Genomic DNA, 19,979 nt, shown 5'->3' on the forward strand with positions numbered 1-19,979 from the left:
TTGCCAATAGTATTAGGTGCATGGGAAATAGTTCTGGGTGGGTTACTCTTCGGCGGGTCGGTGTAGACTGGTTGGGCCGAAGGTCATTTTTCCACACTGTAGGTGATGTAATATATACAGTAGCGCCTCGACTTACGAACTTAATCCATTCCGGGACCCGGTTTGCGAACTGAATCAATTTTCCCATTGTTCGGATATTTCCGGAGTCTTTTCTCTTTTTTTGTCTCTTGGAGGTTGGTGATGCCACAAGAAAACAATCCAGAGAAACTTGTTTTTTTCTTTGTTGCAGAATTTTCCGAAAATGGGACATCACATTGTCATTTAAAATGTTCACCTTTGTCCGTACCTTGAATTTCGTACTCACGTTGAAGCAAAATTTTACATAAAATCCTGTTTGTAAATTGATTTGTTAGTGAACGGGGTCGTTCATATGTCAAGGTGCTACTGTATAAAATATAATTACTGCTTTTCGTCTCACCCAGTGCATGTGGTGGTTCACATATGCACCCAGTTCACATTCTCACTTCTCATTTAGTAAAAGAATCCAAAGTCAGTGGCATAAATGAGACCACAAACTTGGGTTGGGTAAAAGAAAGTTGGTCATGATATATCATCTACTATTATGCAGTTACTTGGGTTGGAAAGCTAAATCTAGGTGGGACATATCTTGAACTTGACTATTTTTTCTCTTTTTAATGTACAACTCTGCGAGCTTCATACTGTCACATTTAAATATCTAACTCAATAAATTTTCAGATTAACATTGTTCTGTTGTTCTTTATGCCTTAGGAAGACAATGCTTGTAAAGTATGTGAAATCCTGATCTCTGAGACTGTTGACCTGTCTCTTCGTAAATCTGCAGCAGAGCAACTGGCTGTTATGGCGCAAGGTAACTGCTTCCTGTGCAGTGATAGCGGTGTTTTTTAAAATAATTGCACCTCATTACCCTGAAACATTAGGCAGTTTTGTTTTTCTGTTTGGTACATTATTTAAAATGTTGCGTTGCAAAGTTGGTTTCTAGAGTTTTTTCAATGCAGTGAAAAAGAATGATGCTAGGATAGGGCTGAATACTATGGCAAATTGCGTATTATTTTCCATCTCTTTCGACCTTTAAGACTTGTTCGCAAAGACTGTAGTAAAAGGAATTGCACAGTATTAATAAGTGTGGCATGTACTACTGCCCACTTCATAGTAGAGTTATTGTTTCATTTGTACTCACTGCAAGCACCAAGTGTAAGGTGGCCTTTTCCAGGCAGAGGGATGTGTGATTGAGAGCATTCCAGCTTATTCCTGATGACTGATAATATGTGAGTAATAAATGTTGGTAACATGTGGCAAAATATCAGTTCTGCCCATGTTCAGCCATGTCGTAAGTAGTACCCAGTTGAAGCTCATAAAGTTTAAAAAAAACATGATTCAAGAGAGTTAAAAGGAAAGATTCTGGTTATGACTGGAAACAGCAATTACTCCAACTCTACATCTGCTCACTTTTTGCTTTTCTGGATAAAGCCTCAGCGTTGCAGACCAGGAAGCCCTGGGTTTGACTTATGATCTGTTATGACTTGTCTGATTGTAGCCTGCACAGGTTATTAAGCATTGCAAATTCAGTGCTCTTGAATTAACAAAAGTCATACTGATTTAGAATTTCTGTTCCTTTCTGCCATCAGTAATTGTTTGAAGAATAACCATTTGAACCAGCCACACACTATCCTGCCTTGGAATTATATTTCTGTTCCTTCAGTGTCACTAGGTCAAATTCCTGAAACTACCTCCCTAATGGCATTTGGGGTATATCTACAACAAACCAATTCAAGAAGGATTGAGAGTGTTGTGCTGGAAAAGCACAGCAGGTCAAGCAGTATCCGAGGAGCAGAATAGTCGACGTTTTGGGCAAAAGCCCTTCATCAGGAATGAGGGCACCCTCATTCCTGATGAAGGGCTTTTGCCCGAAACATCGATTCTCTTGCTTCTCGTATGCTGCCTGACCTGCTGTGCTTTAACAGCATCACACTCTGGACTCCGATCTCCACAATTTGCAGTCCTCACTTTTGCCGATTCAAGAAGGGAGCTCACCACTACTCATGGGCAACTAGGGATAACAACCACCATCATTCTCATCCATGAATGAATAAAATAAAACCCTCAATGAGGAGTTAACTGCCTTCAAGAAGGAAGCAGCAAAGATTGTTTGATAAAAATCACAAAGTTATTAGCTTGATTCCTTTTTGCTACTTCTAATGTATAAAGCACCTCGATTATCCAACATTTGATTATCTGAATATCGGGTTATCCAGCAAGATCGTAAGGCCCCAATGCTTGGTTAAACTGTTATCCAGCATTCGATTATCCGGAATTCGATTAACTGATTGAAATACACCCCGCCCGTGTCCTTCGGATAATCGAGGTTCCTCTGTAGTAGCTTTTTGTTTCAGATCTTCAGCATTCACAATTTTGTTTATTATTGGTACCTGTGGGCTGAAGAAGAAAAAATTAATCAAAACTTTGAAAGTTAAAAAAATGTCATGAGTTTTCATTATTGATTATACTTGTGGTAGTGCAAGCTTTTCAAACTGGAATGGAACAAGTCCTGTGCAAGCTCCCATCATGGATTAATAGTTGGCAAATTATATTTGTCAAATGAGGTGATAAGTAACAATCATCTCCAACATGAGAACTTCTAACCACCTGTCTATGCTGTTCGGTTACATCACCATTACTGCATCTCCTACCACAGAAATCAGAAGAGTCACTATTAATTGGTAATTGAACTGCATTAACCACATCACTGTGCTGTGTGGGTGAATGACTGTGTGGGTGCAGATACAGTAGCATGGCTTCAACATGTCCCATCCATGCTTTGCATCATTGGCACACTGTAGCTGAAGTGTATACCATGTACAGGATGATCTACAGAGTTTTTTTTCTCCTAAACCAGCGGCATATTGCCTAGGTCCAGGGCAACATATGCATGAGAACACAAATGCATCCACTTTTATCTCTAAATGGAGCACTGTCCTGAAATGGCCATGTATCACATTTGCATTATTGTCACTGGGTTAAAATCATGGAACATGTTAATTCATTGTAGGTAATTAACTGATAAAGGAGTGAATTTAGTGCACAGACTGCAGTTGTGCAAGAAGTTAAATCACTGACATTTCCTTGATTAATTAAGGATTTGCAATAAATGCTAGCCTTGCATTGTGATGTCGATACCATGGGTGAATGAAAATGTTTACATATATTTTTCAGATAATATACTTAAAATCAGTATTCACTAACACAGAGAATGATTTAACACAGCAGGAGGTCATTTGATGCATCATATCTGTGCCTATTTTATGTTAAGATATCTAATTAGTTTCATTCCCCTGCTGATTCCCCTTTTACCCTGTAAATTTCTTCCTTTCAAGTATTTATCCAATTATCTTTTGAATAATGCTATTGAATCTGGATCCGATATCCTTTCAGGTAGTCCATTCCTGATCACACCTTGTTTTTATTCAAAATTACTTCCTTTTGGCTTACTTACAGATGCCAAACTCCATGCGGTCTTGAAAAGACAGGGTATCGTAGAAAAGATTGTTTCATTTGCACATGAAAGTGTGCACAGAAATGGAAAGGTATGTAAATCAGGTTCATTCGTTTGTTTTTTGATACTTGCCAATGTGATTGCAGAGTCATGGTTCGTGAAAGATTTTGTATAGTTGGTTTTTAAGATCTTAACTTTCCAATTCTCTGCACAAAAAAAGGAGTTCTCCTTTTGACTTTTGGCCATTTTAAAAGCCTGAACGTTATTTGTTAGCCTATGAAGGGAGTGAAAGCACAACACTGCATGGAGCTACCATCTTAAATGTTTGAGGATGTGTTTGCTAATTGGGATGACTGACAATTATTGACAGTCCTCAGTTGTCTTGAATTTTTTGAGTGGTTTATTGGACCAGTAAAGAGTCAAATTAAATTGTTGTGTAACCAAAGTTACGTGCAGCTCGAAGTAGTTAAGAATGGTAACCATTTTTCTAAAAGATTTTCGTGAACTAGTTAATTGTTTTCAAATATCTGAGAGTTGAAGGTCACTTTTACTGGTATCAAATTTTTAAAACAGAATTTTAATGTTTGAATATAATTATGACTTAGGAGCAGAAGTAGGCCATTCAACCCTTCAAGCCTGATCTGTGGGCGGCAAGGTGGTTAGCACTGCTGCCTCACAGCGCCAGAGACCTGGGTTAAATTCCCGCCTCAGGCGACTGACTGTGTGGAGTTTGCACATTCTCCCCTTGTCGGCGTGGATTTCCTCCGGGTGCTCCGGTTTCCTCCCACGGTCGAAAGATGTGCATGTCAGGTAAATTGGCCATGCTAAATTGCCCGTAGTGTTAGGTAAGGGGTAAATGTAGGGGTATGGGTGGATTGTGCTTCGGTGGGGCGGTGTGGACTTGTTGGGCCGAAGGGCCTGTTTCCACACTAAGTAATCTAATCTAAACCATTCAATAAGATAATGGTTAATCAGTTTGTATTTCAAATTCAATATTTCCATCCACCCTTGATAACATTTGATTCCCCCACCAAACAAGATTCAATCCATCTCACCCTTAAAAATACTAAGTGACCCTACCTTCGCTGTCTTCTGAAGTAGTGTCTTGCTCAATCCTCTGAGAGAAAATTTTCCTTCCACCTCGTCCTCCATGAATGAACCCTAACTTGAAAACAGCACCCAGTATGTCAGGACTCAAACATAGGAGGGAATACCCCTTGTCAAATGCCATTTTTGAACATCCATCAGTTCACTCCTTGCTCATCTGAAGAGAAAGAGTTTTTCAAAAGGCAACCTGTTCATTCTAGATGTTGACCCAGTAAATCTCCTCAACTGGCTCCTTTCTCCATTTTAGTTCTTCCTTAAATAAAGAGACCATTCACCGCATTCACGATGTGCTCTAACCAATGCCCTGTATAACTGCAGCATTATCTTCAATTCTTCTTGCTATAAAGTTTGTATCCCATTAGCCTTGTGCTGCACCTGCCTGCTAGCCTTTTACACATATCTACCAGTACGCAAAAATCCCTTTGCACCTCTGAATTATGCAGTTGTTTTCCACTTAAAAAACACAGACTGTCATGGTGGGCTTTAGGCATTTATGGAAAAGCAGTAAATCATCCTGTGAACAAGAAATTTATTCTTTAAAAATTGAGCTTGTGTTAAATATTACTTATTGAGTTAAATAATTACTTGTGTTGATGTACCACACAAAATCCCAAGATGATATGATAATTCCAATTTCTTAATTTTGTAAATGTTTGAAAAATAAGACTGAATTTGCTTAAAATCTCAAAAATATCCTAATTACCTAGAAACTAATGAAAGGACAAATGATGTAGAGATTTACAGCATTGTTAGTCTATTTTTAATAGAGAGCAAAGCAAAATTGTACAAATATGCAGAGCATTTTGTGTGTGAATTTAAATTAGAGCAAATGAATCAGAAGTTGTCTTAGTTCTTTGTTTAGGTTTAATAACACTTGAAATAACTGTTTTTCAGATGTTTGTCTCTAAACCATATAGATCGTTCTTGCCATTTGTATTGAAGGAAGTAAAAACTAATTTCTATTGGTTAGATGACATTTGCCTGACAATTGAGTTTGTGAATTGTTATGGTGTTTGAGTTCTAATTAGATGCCTTTCTTTCCTACTGGAAAAATTTCTTGCTTACTTGTGATGAGTGATGCATCGAAATGACAAATTAATGATATCTCTTCTAAAGAATAATACAAAAATCTATCAGAAGCTGATGCAGCTGCTCAGGCTTTCACATTGTTCTTTACATTTATTGGAATACATAACTAAATCACTTAACTCTGTTGAAATTTGAATGTATGTTGCCAATAAACAGTTATTGTGTATATCTTCTCTGTCTAGTGCATGCAGTGTCTGGTGTTGCCATGTCTTGCAGTATTACGAAAGCTGGTTTACTTGGATCCAGCTCTGCGCCACACCCTAGCTCTGCAGACCTCTTTCTTGCTGACCCTCTTCAGAGGTGAGATCCTAAACTTGCATTTACTACATCTTCAACTGTAACTTTGTTCATGAAGACTTGAGCTAAATTACTGAAGGTGAGAGAGCATTTGAGCAACTTTTTTTTGCCTACACTACTTACCTCTCTAATCTCCCATCTAGTTTATCATTTCATCTTTATGTATTTGTCTGTTTTCATTCCTTTGCCCACAAACAGCGAGAAACTTAATGTCCTGCCTTTTACTGTGTTGTTTTCTTGCTGTTTGTATTTTTGTCTGTTATCTTTTCCCACTTTGATTTTCCCTCAATCCTCTTTTGCTTTCTCTTTTTCCGATCCTTTCTATGGAACCGGCAAAAAAAATAGCAAGGAAGGTTACAGTGTGATGTTTTCTTCAGGGAAAATTAAATCTCTATTCGTCAATAACTCACTTGCTCTTCCCCTGCTCCTTTCTGTTTCTAATATACTTTCTCATTCTAAAAATTGAAGTTGTTAAATATTACTTATCCAGTTAAATAATTACTTGCATTGATGTACCACACAAAATCCCAAGATGGTACGATAATTCCAATTCCTTAATTTTGTAAATGTTTGAAATATCAAATAAGACTGAAGTTGCTTAAAATCTCAAAAACATCTCCTAATTATCTAGAAACTAATGATAGGAAAAATGCTGTAGAGATTTACAGCATTGTTAGTTTATTTTCAATAGAGAGCAAAGAAATATTGTACAAATATGCAGAGCTTTTTGTGTGTGAATTTAAATTAGAGCAAATGAATCAGAAGTTGTCTTAGTTCTTTGTTTAGGTTTAATAACACTTGAAATAGCTGTTTTTCAGATGTTTGTCTCTAAACCATATTGATCATTCTTGCCATTTGCATTAAGGGAAGTAAAAACTCATTTGCATTGGTTAGACGACATTTGTCTGATGATTGAGTTCCTTTCTATGGAACTGGCAAGAAAAAGAGCAAGGAATGTTACAGTTTTCTTCAGGGAAAATTAGATCTCTATTCGTCAATAACTCACTTGCTCTTCCCCTACTCCTTTCTGTTTCCAATATACTTTCTCATTCTAAGTATCTTCTCATTTGCATCACTACTCGTTTGCCATCACTATGTTTTTATCTTCTGAGCTATTCGCTCAGCTCTTGTATTCACCCCCCCTTTGGTCAATAATAGCTCACCTAACTCTTAATGCTTCATTCATATGACTTTTTCCAAAGATAAGCAGTAGTATAATTGACAGGAATTTGACAGAGTGGATGCTGAAAAATATTTCCCTTTGTGGGAAAACGAGGGAATACAGTATAAAAATAAGGCATTTTCCATTTATAGAGTCCTAGAGCTGTACAGCACGGAAACAAACTTTTCGGTCCGACTCGTTCATATTGACTAGTTATCCTAAATTAATCTAGTGGCAGCATTTAGCCCATATCTCTCTCAACTCTTTCAATTCATGTACCCATCCAAATGCCTTCTAAATCTTGTAATTGTACCAGCCTCCACCATTTCCTCTGGCAGCTCATTCCAAACGCACACCACCCTCTGTATGTAAACGTTTTTCCTTATATCCTTTTTAAGTTCTTCCCCTCTCACCTTAAACCTATGCCCTGTAGCTTTGGACTCCCCTACCCTGGGAAAAATACTTTGGCTGTTCACCCTACCCATGCCCCTCATGATTTTATAAACCTGTATAACGTCACCCCTCAGCTTCTGATGCTCCAGGGAAAATAGCCCCAACCTATTCAGCCTCAACCCCTCCAACATCCATGTAAATCCTTTCTGTATTCTATCAAGCTTAACAACCTCTTCCTTAGAGCAAGGAGACCAGAATTTAATGCTCTTAACGGTGGTGAAAGATGAAAGAAAGCGATATGAAATAGGTGTCAATTACAGTGTGAAGTTGGTGGAGGAAAGGGAGAAAGAGTCTGTTTCACCATTACTGGCAACCTTGTGACTTTTATGTTAGGCGTCTGCACTATCTGATCCCCTCATCCCTTCCACCTCTGTCAAAAGTATACTTTTAACAAAATTATTATTCACCCCATTTCAGTTCTGAAGAAGAGTTATGCTGGACTAGAACCATTAACTGTTTTTCTCTCTACAGATACCGCCAGACCTGCTGTGTTTCTCCTGTATCTCTAAACCATTGATTCCCTTTGCCCTTCCTCTGTTAAAAGTATAAAAGAACCCATTTCCAACCTCTTTATGAAGAAGAGTCATACTGGCTTGAGAACTCTGTTTTACTTTCCACAGATGCTGTCAGACCTGCTGAGTTTTTCCATCATTCTCTGACTCTGCCAATCACTCTCTCTGAGGAAGAGAATTCTCTATACACACAATCATCTGAGAAAAAATCCACATCATCTCCACCTTGAATGGAAAGTTAGTCATTTGTTTCAAACTTCCAGCATCCACAGAATTTTGCTTTTACTTGCATTGAATATTTTTTGGGGAGATGTAGACACATTCTTGACTAACAGGAGAATTAATGCTTATTAGTGATAAACATTCAACAAGATCATGTTTGATCTGATTGCGGCTTCAAATCCTCATATCCAGCTAATACTCATCAGGGAGAAGCGTTAGGTGGACATGAGGTTTTGAAGTCACAAATTATTTATCTTATTGAATTACAGAGTAGTTTAGAGGGACCAAATGGCCTACTCCTGTTTTTATGGGCAATAGCCAGCACCTATTATCTGTTGGCATAGGAAGATATAATAGAAAATGTTGTAAAGAAGTGTTTACTTCTAGAAGCCTCAGTTCCCTTTTGGTTATTGAAAATAGAAACTGGATTTGTTGTTTTATTTAGCTTCTGTACTATAGCTACCTCCAGGTGGAAAAAAACAAACTGATATTCTTCTTCATGCTTTAAACAATTATGTACAGCAGCATTTTTGGAAGCCAATCAACTTGCATCACACTTAGTATGAAATGCCTTTACACTTCTAAACTTGTGAGTGCATTACGATACTATACAGCTTAACTTTACCTTGATTTCTTGTTTCGTGTAGTATGACTTTCATTAGATTGTAAGTTGTACTTGTGAAATCATGTACACTAAAATACGTGGACAGGGAAAGTGAATGTGTGTAGAAAATACCAACAGTCTGGAGTTGAATTGAAACAGATCTCTACTTAAAAAGGTGACCTTGCAGCTCAGTTCCTGTACAATGTTGTCTTATAGACTTGTAATTTAGTTTGTTGCCTTTCAGTGTCCCTGGTTTTGCAGAAAGACAAAGAAATTCTTGGTGAGGTGGCAGCTTTGCTAACTCTACTGCTGTTTGATGAAGTAGCCAGGATAGATTATTGGTAAGACGAAACATGTTGTCAAAATGAATGGGTAAGATGTAATGTTTGCAACAATGTAAAAGTTTTAAACAATGTAATACTTTTGTCATTTTAACAATGAATTTCATAATGTCCTAAGCAAATACAATGATGTTTAGGATAATATTTATAAATTGTTGTATGCAGTAGTGTAAATTAACACATTTGCTATCAGTTGAAATTTAAACACAACTGAATTTGATAAATGTGATATTTAATCTTTAACCTTATTTTAATATGGTTTTGACAAGGTTTTGCTTTATGTCAGCTTTTTGTTAGCTCATTCAAATATTCATGAGTCACAACTCCCGAGAGTACATCCCTTACATAAATAATGATAAATCACACAAGACAATATGAGAATCCTTTTTGTTATGCTTCAAGGAAATCTCTCAAATATTTTTGTAAATTTTCATTATTTTTAAAGCTGATTAATATTAAAAGTAGAATTAAACCTTTTTCACCTCAAACTGAAAGTTTAAAATCGTTTACTGAAGCGATGTACAGATAAAGAACCTCTTTCATCTGTTATGAAGCAAGTATGCCTGATATGTGTGATAACTTCTATGTGAACTGAATTTTAGATTTGATGTAAAGAGTATATTCCATTGTTGCAAATTACCAAATTTGTATTTCATTGCATAGTAATGAGTTAGTTTTTTTAAATGTATTGATTTTGTGATTCAATCTGGGTGGTCTGTTTAATTAACGGAATTCTTTACTTTTAATATTGTCCGTGCAACAGGCCTGAGAGCATCACTGCTCCAACTGCACCATTCAGTTTACCAGCTATTATAACCCAAAGGTAATCCTTTATTATTTTTATTCTGTCATCAACACGTTTTAGTAGTATTCATTTTAGCCATAAAAAATATCATGAGTATGTTGCATGTATTTCCATCTACTATGATCTGTTGTGGCACTTGGTTGAATTGCACTATGCTCATTTTTTTTTAAAAAAAGCACAAGTTAAGAAACTTAACTGTAGAAAGTAATGAAAATCTATCAGCCTGAAAACTGAACAAGTTGAATTACTGAAAATGGTTTTGAAAAACTCCTTTGTTAATCAATTTTCTTGACTTCACAATGTTATTTTTAACTTAATTTAAAAAAGATTGTTTCTTCAAAAAATTGTAATGTCATCCAACTTGTCTATAAACTCAGGTGGCTAACGACAGAGCCCAGGGAAAGCAGATGCAGCCTGCACCCTCTCAGCCACTGTGTTTGCTTTCATGAAATGGAGCAGATATTGCCGTGCCAGAGTGAGGCTCCTGAGCTACACCAGTCAATCCTTAATAGAGAGTTCACTATCATGGCATAAATGATCACCTTACAGGATGGAAACCTGCCATGCTTACGTAAAGCTGATCAGTAAACTTGTAAATAGATTTTGAAAACCTGAAATAAAAACCAAGAACACTGGAAAGGCTCAGCAGGTCAGGTGGCCTCTATGAAGAGAGAAAGAGATTAATGTTTCAGATTGATTTTCTTTCATTAGAACTGGAAAATAATTAGGATACCCCAGATTTTAGTCAACTACAGACTCAGCAAAGGGGATTAAGTATAACAAAGAAAAGGCAAGCTCTACAATTGGATAGAAAATAGGAAAAATTAAATAACAAAAGGGATAGCAATGTCGGGTGGCAATAGACCAAGAAACAATAGGTTGTTCCAGGAAATGAGAATAACAGAATCTTCTCTGACAGATACTTTGAGAAAAAATGGATCAGAAGTTATGAAGTAGAATTGTTAAACTCTTGAAGGCTGTAGAGTGCTTAATTAAACAAAATGATACTATTCCTCATGCTAATCTAGAACTTAATAGAACATTATAGGAAAGCAAGGTCACTGAGAAGGGGAATTAAAATGACAGGTGGTCAGAACCTTGCCTGTGGATTGGAAAGAGGCAGAAAGCCAATCAGTTGTAAAGTCTCATGTTATTTGTCTACATGCTTTCAGAAATTCATTGAGGGTTTTACTTGGAAACTTCAGCTCCTTTCAAATACCTTTGTTAACGATTTATATTCTTCTGTTAGTTTACAAAATCCTAGTACTGTCCTTATTTGTGATTTCAGTGCAATCTGAATAATTTCCCTTTTGTTGGAATGTAATTAGATTTGAAAGTTATCGCAACAAGAACTTGCATTAAGATAGCATCTTTAGTATACTAAATTGTTCCAACATACTATTTCAAGGTATTTTAAAACAAAATTTGACTCTGAACCATGCATGGTGATATTAAGGCAGATGACAAAATTTGGTCAAAGGGTTTTGTTTTAAGGAGGAAGGTGAGGTAGACGTGTGATGAGGTTAAGGGAAGGAATGGGAGAGCTTAGGGCTTACATAACCCATCACCAGTGGTTAAGCAAGTAAAATCAGGGATGTTCAGGAGACTGATACTAAAGGAGTTCAGTTTTCTCAAGTGGGTTGTAAAGACTGGAAGAGATGACAGAGTTAGGAAGAGGCAAAGCCCTGAAGGAATTTTAAAACACAGATGAGAATTTCAAATTAAAGCCATGCTATAACCAAGAGCCAGTGCAGGTCAGTGAATAAGGCATGATGGGGTAACGGTATTTGGTCAAGTTATGACATGGCTTGTAGAGTTTTGCATGGGTCTATGTTTATTGAGGGTACAATGTGGCAAACAGCCAGGAATGCATTCCAGAAGTCAAGTCAAATCATCACAAAAAGTATTGATGAGCTTTAAAATTTTGAAATATTTATTTAATTAATGTAAGTCCTAAGTGAGTTACAATTATAGATTGAGCTTGAGAGTTCCCATCTAATGTTTCTTAGTCCAGATTAGTTACCAAAACCATTCCAGGTATTTTTGTAAATTTTACAAATTTTGAGTTATCACAAGTAAAGAAACAAAGTAGTGAGTGTCAGCAATGATGTTCAGCTTATCCATGTTATAGTGCCAATTCATGACATTGATGACTCAACACCTCTCTGATTCTGTTGACTGAAGTTTTTCTATCCTTGATCTTCCTTTCTATGCAAATGAACCGCGAAAACCTACATTTTATTAACCCTTACTACCCACTACCTTCTGTACATGAACAGAGGCAACCTGAACTCCAATTGGCTTATTAGTGCATGAACAGTTCATTGTCAGTCTTGGATTGGCTAAACAATGCACACCCAGTATCTCATTGGTTTCATTTAAAGTAATAGTCATCTTAGAGACATCACTTCCTAAGGTCTTGTTCAATTTTTTACATGCTAATCACGTTGTAGGCTCATCATTTTTATAATAGCTTATTCCTCTTAGTTTACCAATTTCGTAGATCTTTCCCAAGATGATGACTGCATCTGCTTAGAGTATGTAACGTTACCACCCAACGATGAACTATCATCTCTGATACCCCAAAGTGATACATTTTTGACAACATTCAGGCACATAAATATCCCCTAACTGCAAAAATTATGTGTGACTCCATAATAAATATTGAGAACTAAAACAAAGCTCAGAATAACCATGCAAACTAATACACTTTGGCCAACTGCATGCTTAAGTTACTATTTTAAAATGCAACTGTGTCCTTGAGTAAAAGCATTTTACCTGAAAGTATTCTCAGATATGTAAACCTAAGCTGAGACATCAAAATCAATGATACAATAAACTTTTGATCTGGCCATACTGTTTATTCCCACAGTTCCAGTAACCACAGTTCCAGCAGTGTTTGAATTTTAAATGGACGTAATAGCAATAATTAAACTACGTATAGCTCAATAAAAAGAACAAATTTGGCCAGGTTTGCTAATTTAACAAATTAAAAAATCTTTTTTAGCATTTTGCCAAATACCAAATATGGCAAAATTATTAACAAAACATTTAAAGTATATGTATAAATACTCTTCTTAAAAATAGCTTGTGTGTACACACACATGCTGTCACTCCTCTAGGCTTGGAAAAACCTGAAAAAAACACAGGTCAACAAAAATAATTATTCTTAGGTTGACTTTAGCTGCAGATTAACTTATAGATAGTTTGCACATGTTGGTGCTGGGGTTTCTCCCTGTATTCTAATTGTTTTTTTTCTTTTTCTGAGGCAGTGGTGTAGACATTTCCTTTAAGAGCTCTCCTTTTGCGTGATGAAGCCTTCCAAAGGGTTTTCAAACCTCCAGCTTTGAGAGGGATTTCAAGGGAAAGGAGAGAGTTTGAAGGCTTTTGGTCTTGTAATGGCTTTTCTTTTTCTGTGTTCAAAACTAATATATCTTATACACGCGCATTGTGTAATGTGACCTCCATCTGAATGTGTTGAGACATGGTGACTGTATGCTTTGCACATGGAGCAGTTTTGCTGCCAGTGTCCTTTGCTTTGAAAAATGTTTCCTTCAAAAGCTATTTATGCACATACAAACTGCCAATTATATAAATGATTGAATCCATGCAATGACTTGATCAATTGATGTTTTAAATAACAAATTGTTTTATAACAATTCATTTTGGCTGTTTAGGCCATGCTACGTGGTAAAAGTAGGCCCATTGTGTCTGCTCAATGAGATCATGATGTATCTGATAAACCTCCTTCCCTGCCTCTTTCCCATCATTATTCATTCCCTGACTGATTAAAAATCTGTCTATCTCAGCCTTGAATATACTTAATGATGCAGTGTCTGCAGCTTTGCAGGATAGACTTGCACAGATGTACTACTCTCTGAGAGTAGACATTTCTCGTCATCTCTCCCTTTAAATGGGTGATTCCTTATTCTGAGATTATTTATTCTGTTCCAAGACACATCCTCAAGAGAAAACAACCTTTCTGCATCTATCCTGTCATGTCCTGTAAGAATCGTATCTTTCAACAAGGTCTCCTTTCATTCTTCTATGTTCAAATACATACAGGCCCAACCTACTTAACCTCTCCACAAAAGACAATCCCTCCATACCTGATAACAGCCTCGTGAACCGCCTCTGGACGTCCAATTCCATTATACCTTTCTATGAATAAGGATAGTAAAGCCGTTAGCTCTAGGCATTGCTGTCATGATGACTTTAGTGTTTAGTGGGCTTATTGTCTGATTGAATCATGTCAAGTCTTTGTTACATCACATCTAACAATGCAACTAGGTTAAAATTTGTTGTTCACTCTCCTAAATAACTAGAAAAGCCATGTTGGGTGTTTTAGTAGTTTTCTAACAAATTAGTTTGTCATGGCTTGTTGTTTATAGTTTTCCTTTTTTTTAAATTAAACAGGTACAACTTAATGGTGAAAGTGCCAATTCATCATGCTGTTAGCCCTTACTGCACCGTGGTTCCATCTACTTCAAATCCTATGAACATGAAACCTGTGTCTGACATGTTGAAAGTGGGTTGGAATCTTGCTTGGTATGGTGGGATTGATCAGGTCCTGGATCAGAATGGGCATACAGGAATTGATATATCTCCAGAGTAAGTCTGAGTATATTCAGTAAAATGTTTGAGTTGTAAAGAGGTTCCACAGTATAAGAATTTTGATAACATGAGCAACAATTAGGGCGAGGGTGAAAGTGAGGATTGCAGATGCAAGAGATCAAAGTCAAAAAGTATGGTGATGGAAAAGCACAGTAGGTCAGGCAGCATCCGAGAAGCAGGAGAGTCGATGTTTCAAGCATAAGCCTTTCATCAGGAATTAGGGACAAACTGGTGAGTAATTATAGTTGTATAGTGAACTAAAGCATGTGAATATAGATGGAAACTTCACTTTCAACCATAATTTTAGCATCAGAATTGTGGATGTAACTTTGCAGAGCAATGTATCCAAAGTTCCTCTGAAGTCTTGGAATTTTACTTTTTTTAAATCTAGAACTGAGTTTTCTACCCATGTGAGTACAGTTAGAATAGTTCAGATTTGCTTCAGTTGTTTTACAAAAACAATCAAAGTAAATCATCAGTTGACTATTCTCTATCTGCCCTTTATCATGGTGACAAGATTTGCCAGCCACACGGCTGCACAAGTTTCTGCTTGCTTTTAACCTTCCCTAGTTATTTGCTGATAGCTTCCCTGAAAGCCATGGCTTATCTGTGGCCTGTTTGTTTGTTTGTTAAACTTTAGCTGTGATTATTCTTTGTATGTAAGCATAAGCAGATTATCAGTCAATTTCCAAACTAATGAACCGTAACATATTTGTTTTATTCTGACAAATACATTTGGAGAAGGGAGTATTGTCACTGGACTAGTAATCCAGCAACTGAGCAAATGCTATGCCAAATGATGAAATTTGAATTCAATTAATTAAGTCTGAAATTAAAAGATAGACTAATAGCAACCATGAATCCACTGTCGATTCAGATAAAAAAAGGTATCTAATACCTGATAATTTCCTTTAAGGAAGGAAATCCAGCAGATATTGCCCATCCTTAGTTTCTAATGAGAAGGTGGTGGTGAGCTGGCTTCTTGAACTGCTGCAGTTCATGTGCTGTAGTCGCACCCACAATGTGACGAGAGACAGAGTTCAAAGATTTGATTGAACAATACCGAATGAATAGCACTTTTTTCCAAGTGAGGATGATGAGTGGCTTGGAGGGGAACTTGCAGGTAGTAATGTTCACAAGTATCTGCTACCCCTTATCCTTCTAAATGGTAGGGGTCATGGGTTTTTGAAGGTGCTGACGAAGAAGCTTTGGTGAATTTCTTCAGAGTGTATTGTAGATGATACTACTGCTGCGACTCAACATTAGTGGTGGAGGGATGTTTGTGGATGTTGTGCCAATCAAGTAGGGTGCTTTGACCTGGATAATGTCAAGCTTATTCAGTGTTGTTCGAGCTACATTCATCCACGCAAGTGGAGAGTATTTCAACTCACTCCTGACTTCCACCTTGTAGATGGCGAACAATCTTTGGTATCTCAAAACTCATTGCAGAATTTCTAGATTCTAATCCACTCTTGTAGCCATAGTATTTAATTGGCTGATTCAATTAAGTTTCTGGTTAATAGTAACATTCAGCATTCAACATCAAAACCTTTCAGATGCTGATAACGGTGTTTCAGTGATGGTAATGCCCCTGAATACCAAGGAGTGATGGTTAGATTCTACCTTATTGGAGGTGGTCATTGTCTGGCACTTGTGTGGCACAAATATAATTCTCCACATATCAGCCAAAATCTGAATGTAGTCTAGGTCTTGCTGAATATGAACACATATATGCTGTAGATGGATTGTATCTCTTAGAAATGTCTAGTCTTGCGTTGTTCGATCTGTCCAAAGTCTGTTCCATTTAATAGAGTGCTACTGCCATGTGATTGAAAATATCCTCCGTGTAGAAATACAAATTCTTTTCCACAAGGACAGTGTTTGGTCACTCTTAACAATAATGTTATGGGTAGATGTATGTTCAACAGGTTGATTAATGAGGATGAAGACCAGTAGATTTTCAATTTTTTGTTCATTTACTCACTACCTTCTGCAGACCATTTCGAGTAGTTATGTTTTTTAGTACTCGGCCAGCTTAGTTCGTTGTACCTAGCCACTCTTGGTGATGGTGTTTAAGTCATCTGCGCAAAGTACGTTTGATGTCCTCATTACCTTTAATATGAGATTTCGACACTGACTCTCCAACATCTGTAGTTCTCACTTTCTCCCAATTTTCCATGTTGTCAGGTTGATGCAATGTTGTAGATGTGCTGTAAGCTTGAAAAGGGCTATGTCTAATTCTGAAGTACAAGTCTTTATTACTGTTGGTGAAATGTTGTCAGAGCCCAAAGCCTCTACAATTTCTATTGATGCAGCTGTTCTTTGGTCTGACTGAAGTGAATCAATTGTTTGGACATGGAGGAGTACTGCTTCATCAACTGAAGTAATGTGGTTGTTGGTAATCAACAGGTTTCCTTGCCCATGTTTAGCCTCATGCCATGAAATCTCATAGGGTCCAGGGTCAACGTTGCCTACTCCCAGGGGACTGTATACTACTGTGTTTTCACTTCTGTGGGCGTGTTCAGTCACTGGGACAGGATAGTTATTGCAATGAAACTCAGCAGGTCTAGCAGCATCTGTGGGAAGGATGCCACGTTTTCCTAGGTGCTAATGGTTTTGATGGAGTCACTGGATTCTAAACGTTAATTCTGCTTTCTTCTCACAGATGCTGCCAGACCTGCTGAGTTTCATTGCCGATTTTTGTTTTTGTTTCAGATCTCTAGCATCTGCTCTTTGTTCTATTATGTAATTCTGTTTTATTTGTAATTGTGGTGCTTGGGACATTTTCTGTTCCATATGATTCCATTTGTATGACTGTCAAGCTGTTGACTGGTTGTTGATGGACTTTCCCTCCATCATAAGGTCACAGGTGGATATTTTCACTGAAGAGGCAGCATTCATGAGTCCATAGATACTGAAGCAGTTTGTGTCCATGTGCTGCAAGATCTCTGCAACATTCAGGCTTTTGTGATAAATGGCCATTAACATTGAAGCCACACAAGTGCGAGGTCCTGTTCATCTCCAAAGAATTTCCCCTTAACCTTCAGTGACAACACCAACGCTGAATATCCTCAAACTGATCTGGATCTTCCATATAAATGCTGTAGTAACAAGAGCAGGTCAGAGACTGGGAAATCTGCTGCTAATAACTCACCTGAATCTTCAAAGCTTTGTTGCCATCTATTTGGCACAAGTCTCTACTTGTCAAGTTACTTGCAGTTTCAACATACTCTTGAAGCCTGATGCCACCTGAGGTTAATGTTGGATGCTGACCTTGTCAGTGAAGCCCACAAGCTGTGACAGATTTTTAAAAAATAACTACTAACTTCCAGCAGCTCTTTCTGAAAGCAGAAATTGATGAGTCTTTGACTGTATTTGGTTGTTGCTCAATGTGCCATTGAATCGTGGTTGACTGATTTAGTAGAGATCGATAGCATGAAACTGGGCATGAATGGACTGTTAGGCTTCGTAATGACCACAAGGTGTATTTAATATTGGCAAAGGGAGTTCAAGTTATTAAGTTCCCAGAGTCCTATTTGAAAGCTATGTGCAGAAGCATGTGGCAAAACCAGTAAACCTGATGATTGCATTAATCTGCACACAATTTTTTGTCAAGCCAGCAACTCAGTGGGGATTTCACACTCAAAAAGACTAATATGCCTCAAACAAATTGTAATGTGCCATCCATTCGTATTCTATTATTATGGTTTATCTGCCCCCATTCAAGATCGTCTGAATATTCATTACTTTGCAAATGAAGTTGTGCAATATCTCAATCTCTAAGTTAAATATTGATGTTAGAGAATTATAATTATACATATTAACTTTTTGATGTGTTAATTTGCTTTCTATCTTTTTTCTTCTATAGATTTTTGGAAAACCTGAAGTTATCTTGTGTCGACATTGCAATGCTTAAAACAACCTATGTTACTAGGGGTTTGCAGGAATGTCTTGTTTCCATCACAGAGGCAGTATCTCATAGTGCTGTCAGTTCTGCTCTTGCTAGAATGAGATTGTATTTGTTGAATGACAAACTAGCTCTGAAACAAGGCACTGACTCAACTATATCTATATTACATGACCTTGAATGGCAAACAGCACTGAGCAGGTATGTATAATTACTGAAAGCCCCATAACACTTATAAGCATTGGTAGTGTTATAATCTATGCAGACTGATGATATTTAGAAAGACATTTAAACTTCCAGTTAATAGCTGAAAATTATGACTGCACAAGGTTTCACATTTGAAAACTCTTACTGTTACAAATGACTAAAAACACAATTGAATACGCATGCTTTGAGGCAATTTTCACTTAAACCACACCTTGGAACTTTTTTTTCATACTTAGCACATATCACTACAAGGATTGTTATTCTGTATAGGGTGCAAATTTTACTTTTACTTTCAGCTTCAAATGGTTTCTCGTTTTCCTAGTCTGCTGAGTATGACTATCGGTGACTGCCTCCAAGGTGCTTCATCAGTTTTCAGAGTTTCCAAAAGCTACCTCCAACAGTAAAACCTGTTCCAATGATTCAACCTTCCCCGCCCCTCCCCATGTAAAGCTAAGATGACGAACCCAGAATACTTAGATGCAGAATGCATGACTTTGACGAGAGATTGTCTTTCTTCTACAACTGTTTGTATTACACAGTCAAGAAGCCTCTTCTTTCTGCTGAATGCCTAAAACTTTTGCCTGCCTGTGATTCTCATTGACTTATAGGGTGATCTATGGCCTTATCTCAAACCTGGCCTCAGTACTCCTTCAAGGCAACATGTGTTTGCATTCGAGTAGAAATGCTAATTATCTATTCTTGACTACACACGCTTACATCTTAGAAATAAATGGATATTTTACAGCACAACTGTGAACAGCATGATACTTCCAACACCTTTGTGGAAGATTTGGAATTTACTGTTGTGAACTCTGAGATTGCTGCCATTATTACTACCTTACACCATTGCCCCTTGACTACAATCTAAGCTTCTCTTTAACTACTATAGGCTAGTTGCCAAGAAAAGTTCAGACCCCCCCCCCCCACCTTCTGTTTTACCCTAAATTGAAGAGAGTTCAAAATTTTACAATCTTATGAACCTCATAGTAGCTACCCAATCACTAAAGCCCAACATGCTCCCTGAATGGTTGCTAGTTGTTTTTGAATGAGGTTTACTATTTCCAAGGTGAGTTTTGTGTATTTCAGTTTTTTTTAAAAAATGGTATTAATTAATAGAATGCACATAC

At 37.2% G+C, this 19,979-nt stretch overlaps 1 protein-coding gene across 6 annotated transcripts in view; it reads left to right on the plus strand.

Annotated features, from left to right (window-relative positions):
- The window catches only part of rttn (rotatin), a 230,500-nt gene that overhangs the window by 87,586 nt on the left and 122,935 nt on the right, over positions 1 to 19,979 (plus strand). For all 6 annotated transcript variants that reach the window (XM_072570663.1, XM_072570665.1, XM_072570664.1 and 3 more), the window contains 7 exons: positions 790 to 889; positions 3,535 to 3,623; positions 5,911 to 6,028; positions 9,223 to 9,319; positions 10,083 to 10,142; positions 14,541 to 14,735; positions 18,607 to 18,846. In XM_072570663.1, the coding sequence (XP_072426764.1) occupies positions 790 to 889; positions 3,535 to 3,623; positions 5,911 to 6,028; positions 9,223 to 9,319; positions 10,083 to 10,142; positions 14,541 to 14,735; positions 18,607 to 18,846 (899 nt within the window). The remainder of the gene's footprint in view (positions 1 to 789; positions 890 to 3,534; positions 3,624 to 5,910; positions 6,029 to 9,222; positions 9,320 to 10,082; positions 10,143 to 14,540; positions 14,736 to 18,606; positions 18,847 to 19,979) is intronic.

The sequence above is a fragment of the Chiloscyllium punctatum genome, chromosome 5 (assembly GCF_047496795.1).
Source record: "Chiloscyllium punctatum isolate Juve2018m chromosome 5, sChiPun1.3, whole genome shotgun sequence".
Lineage (NCBI taxonomy): Eukaryota > Metazoa > Chordata > Chondrichthyes > Orectolobiformes > Hemiscylliidae > Chiloscyllium > Chiloscyllium punctatum.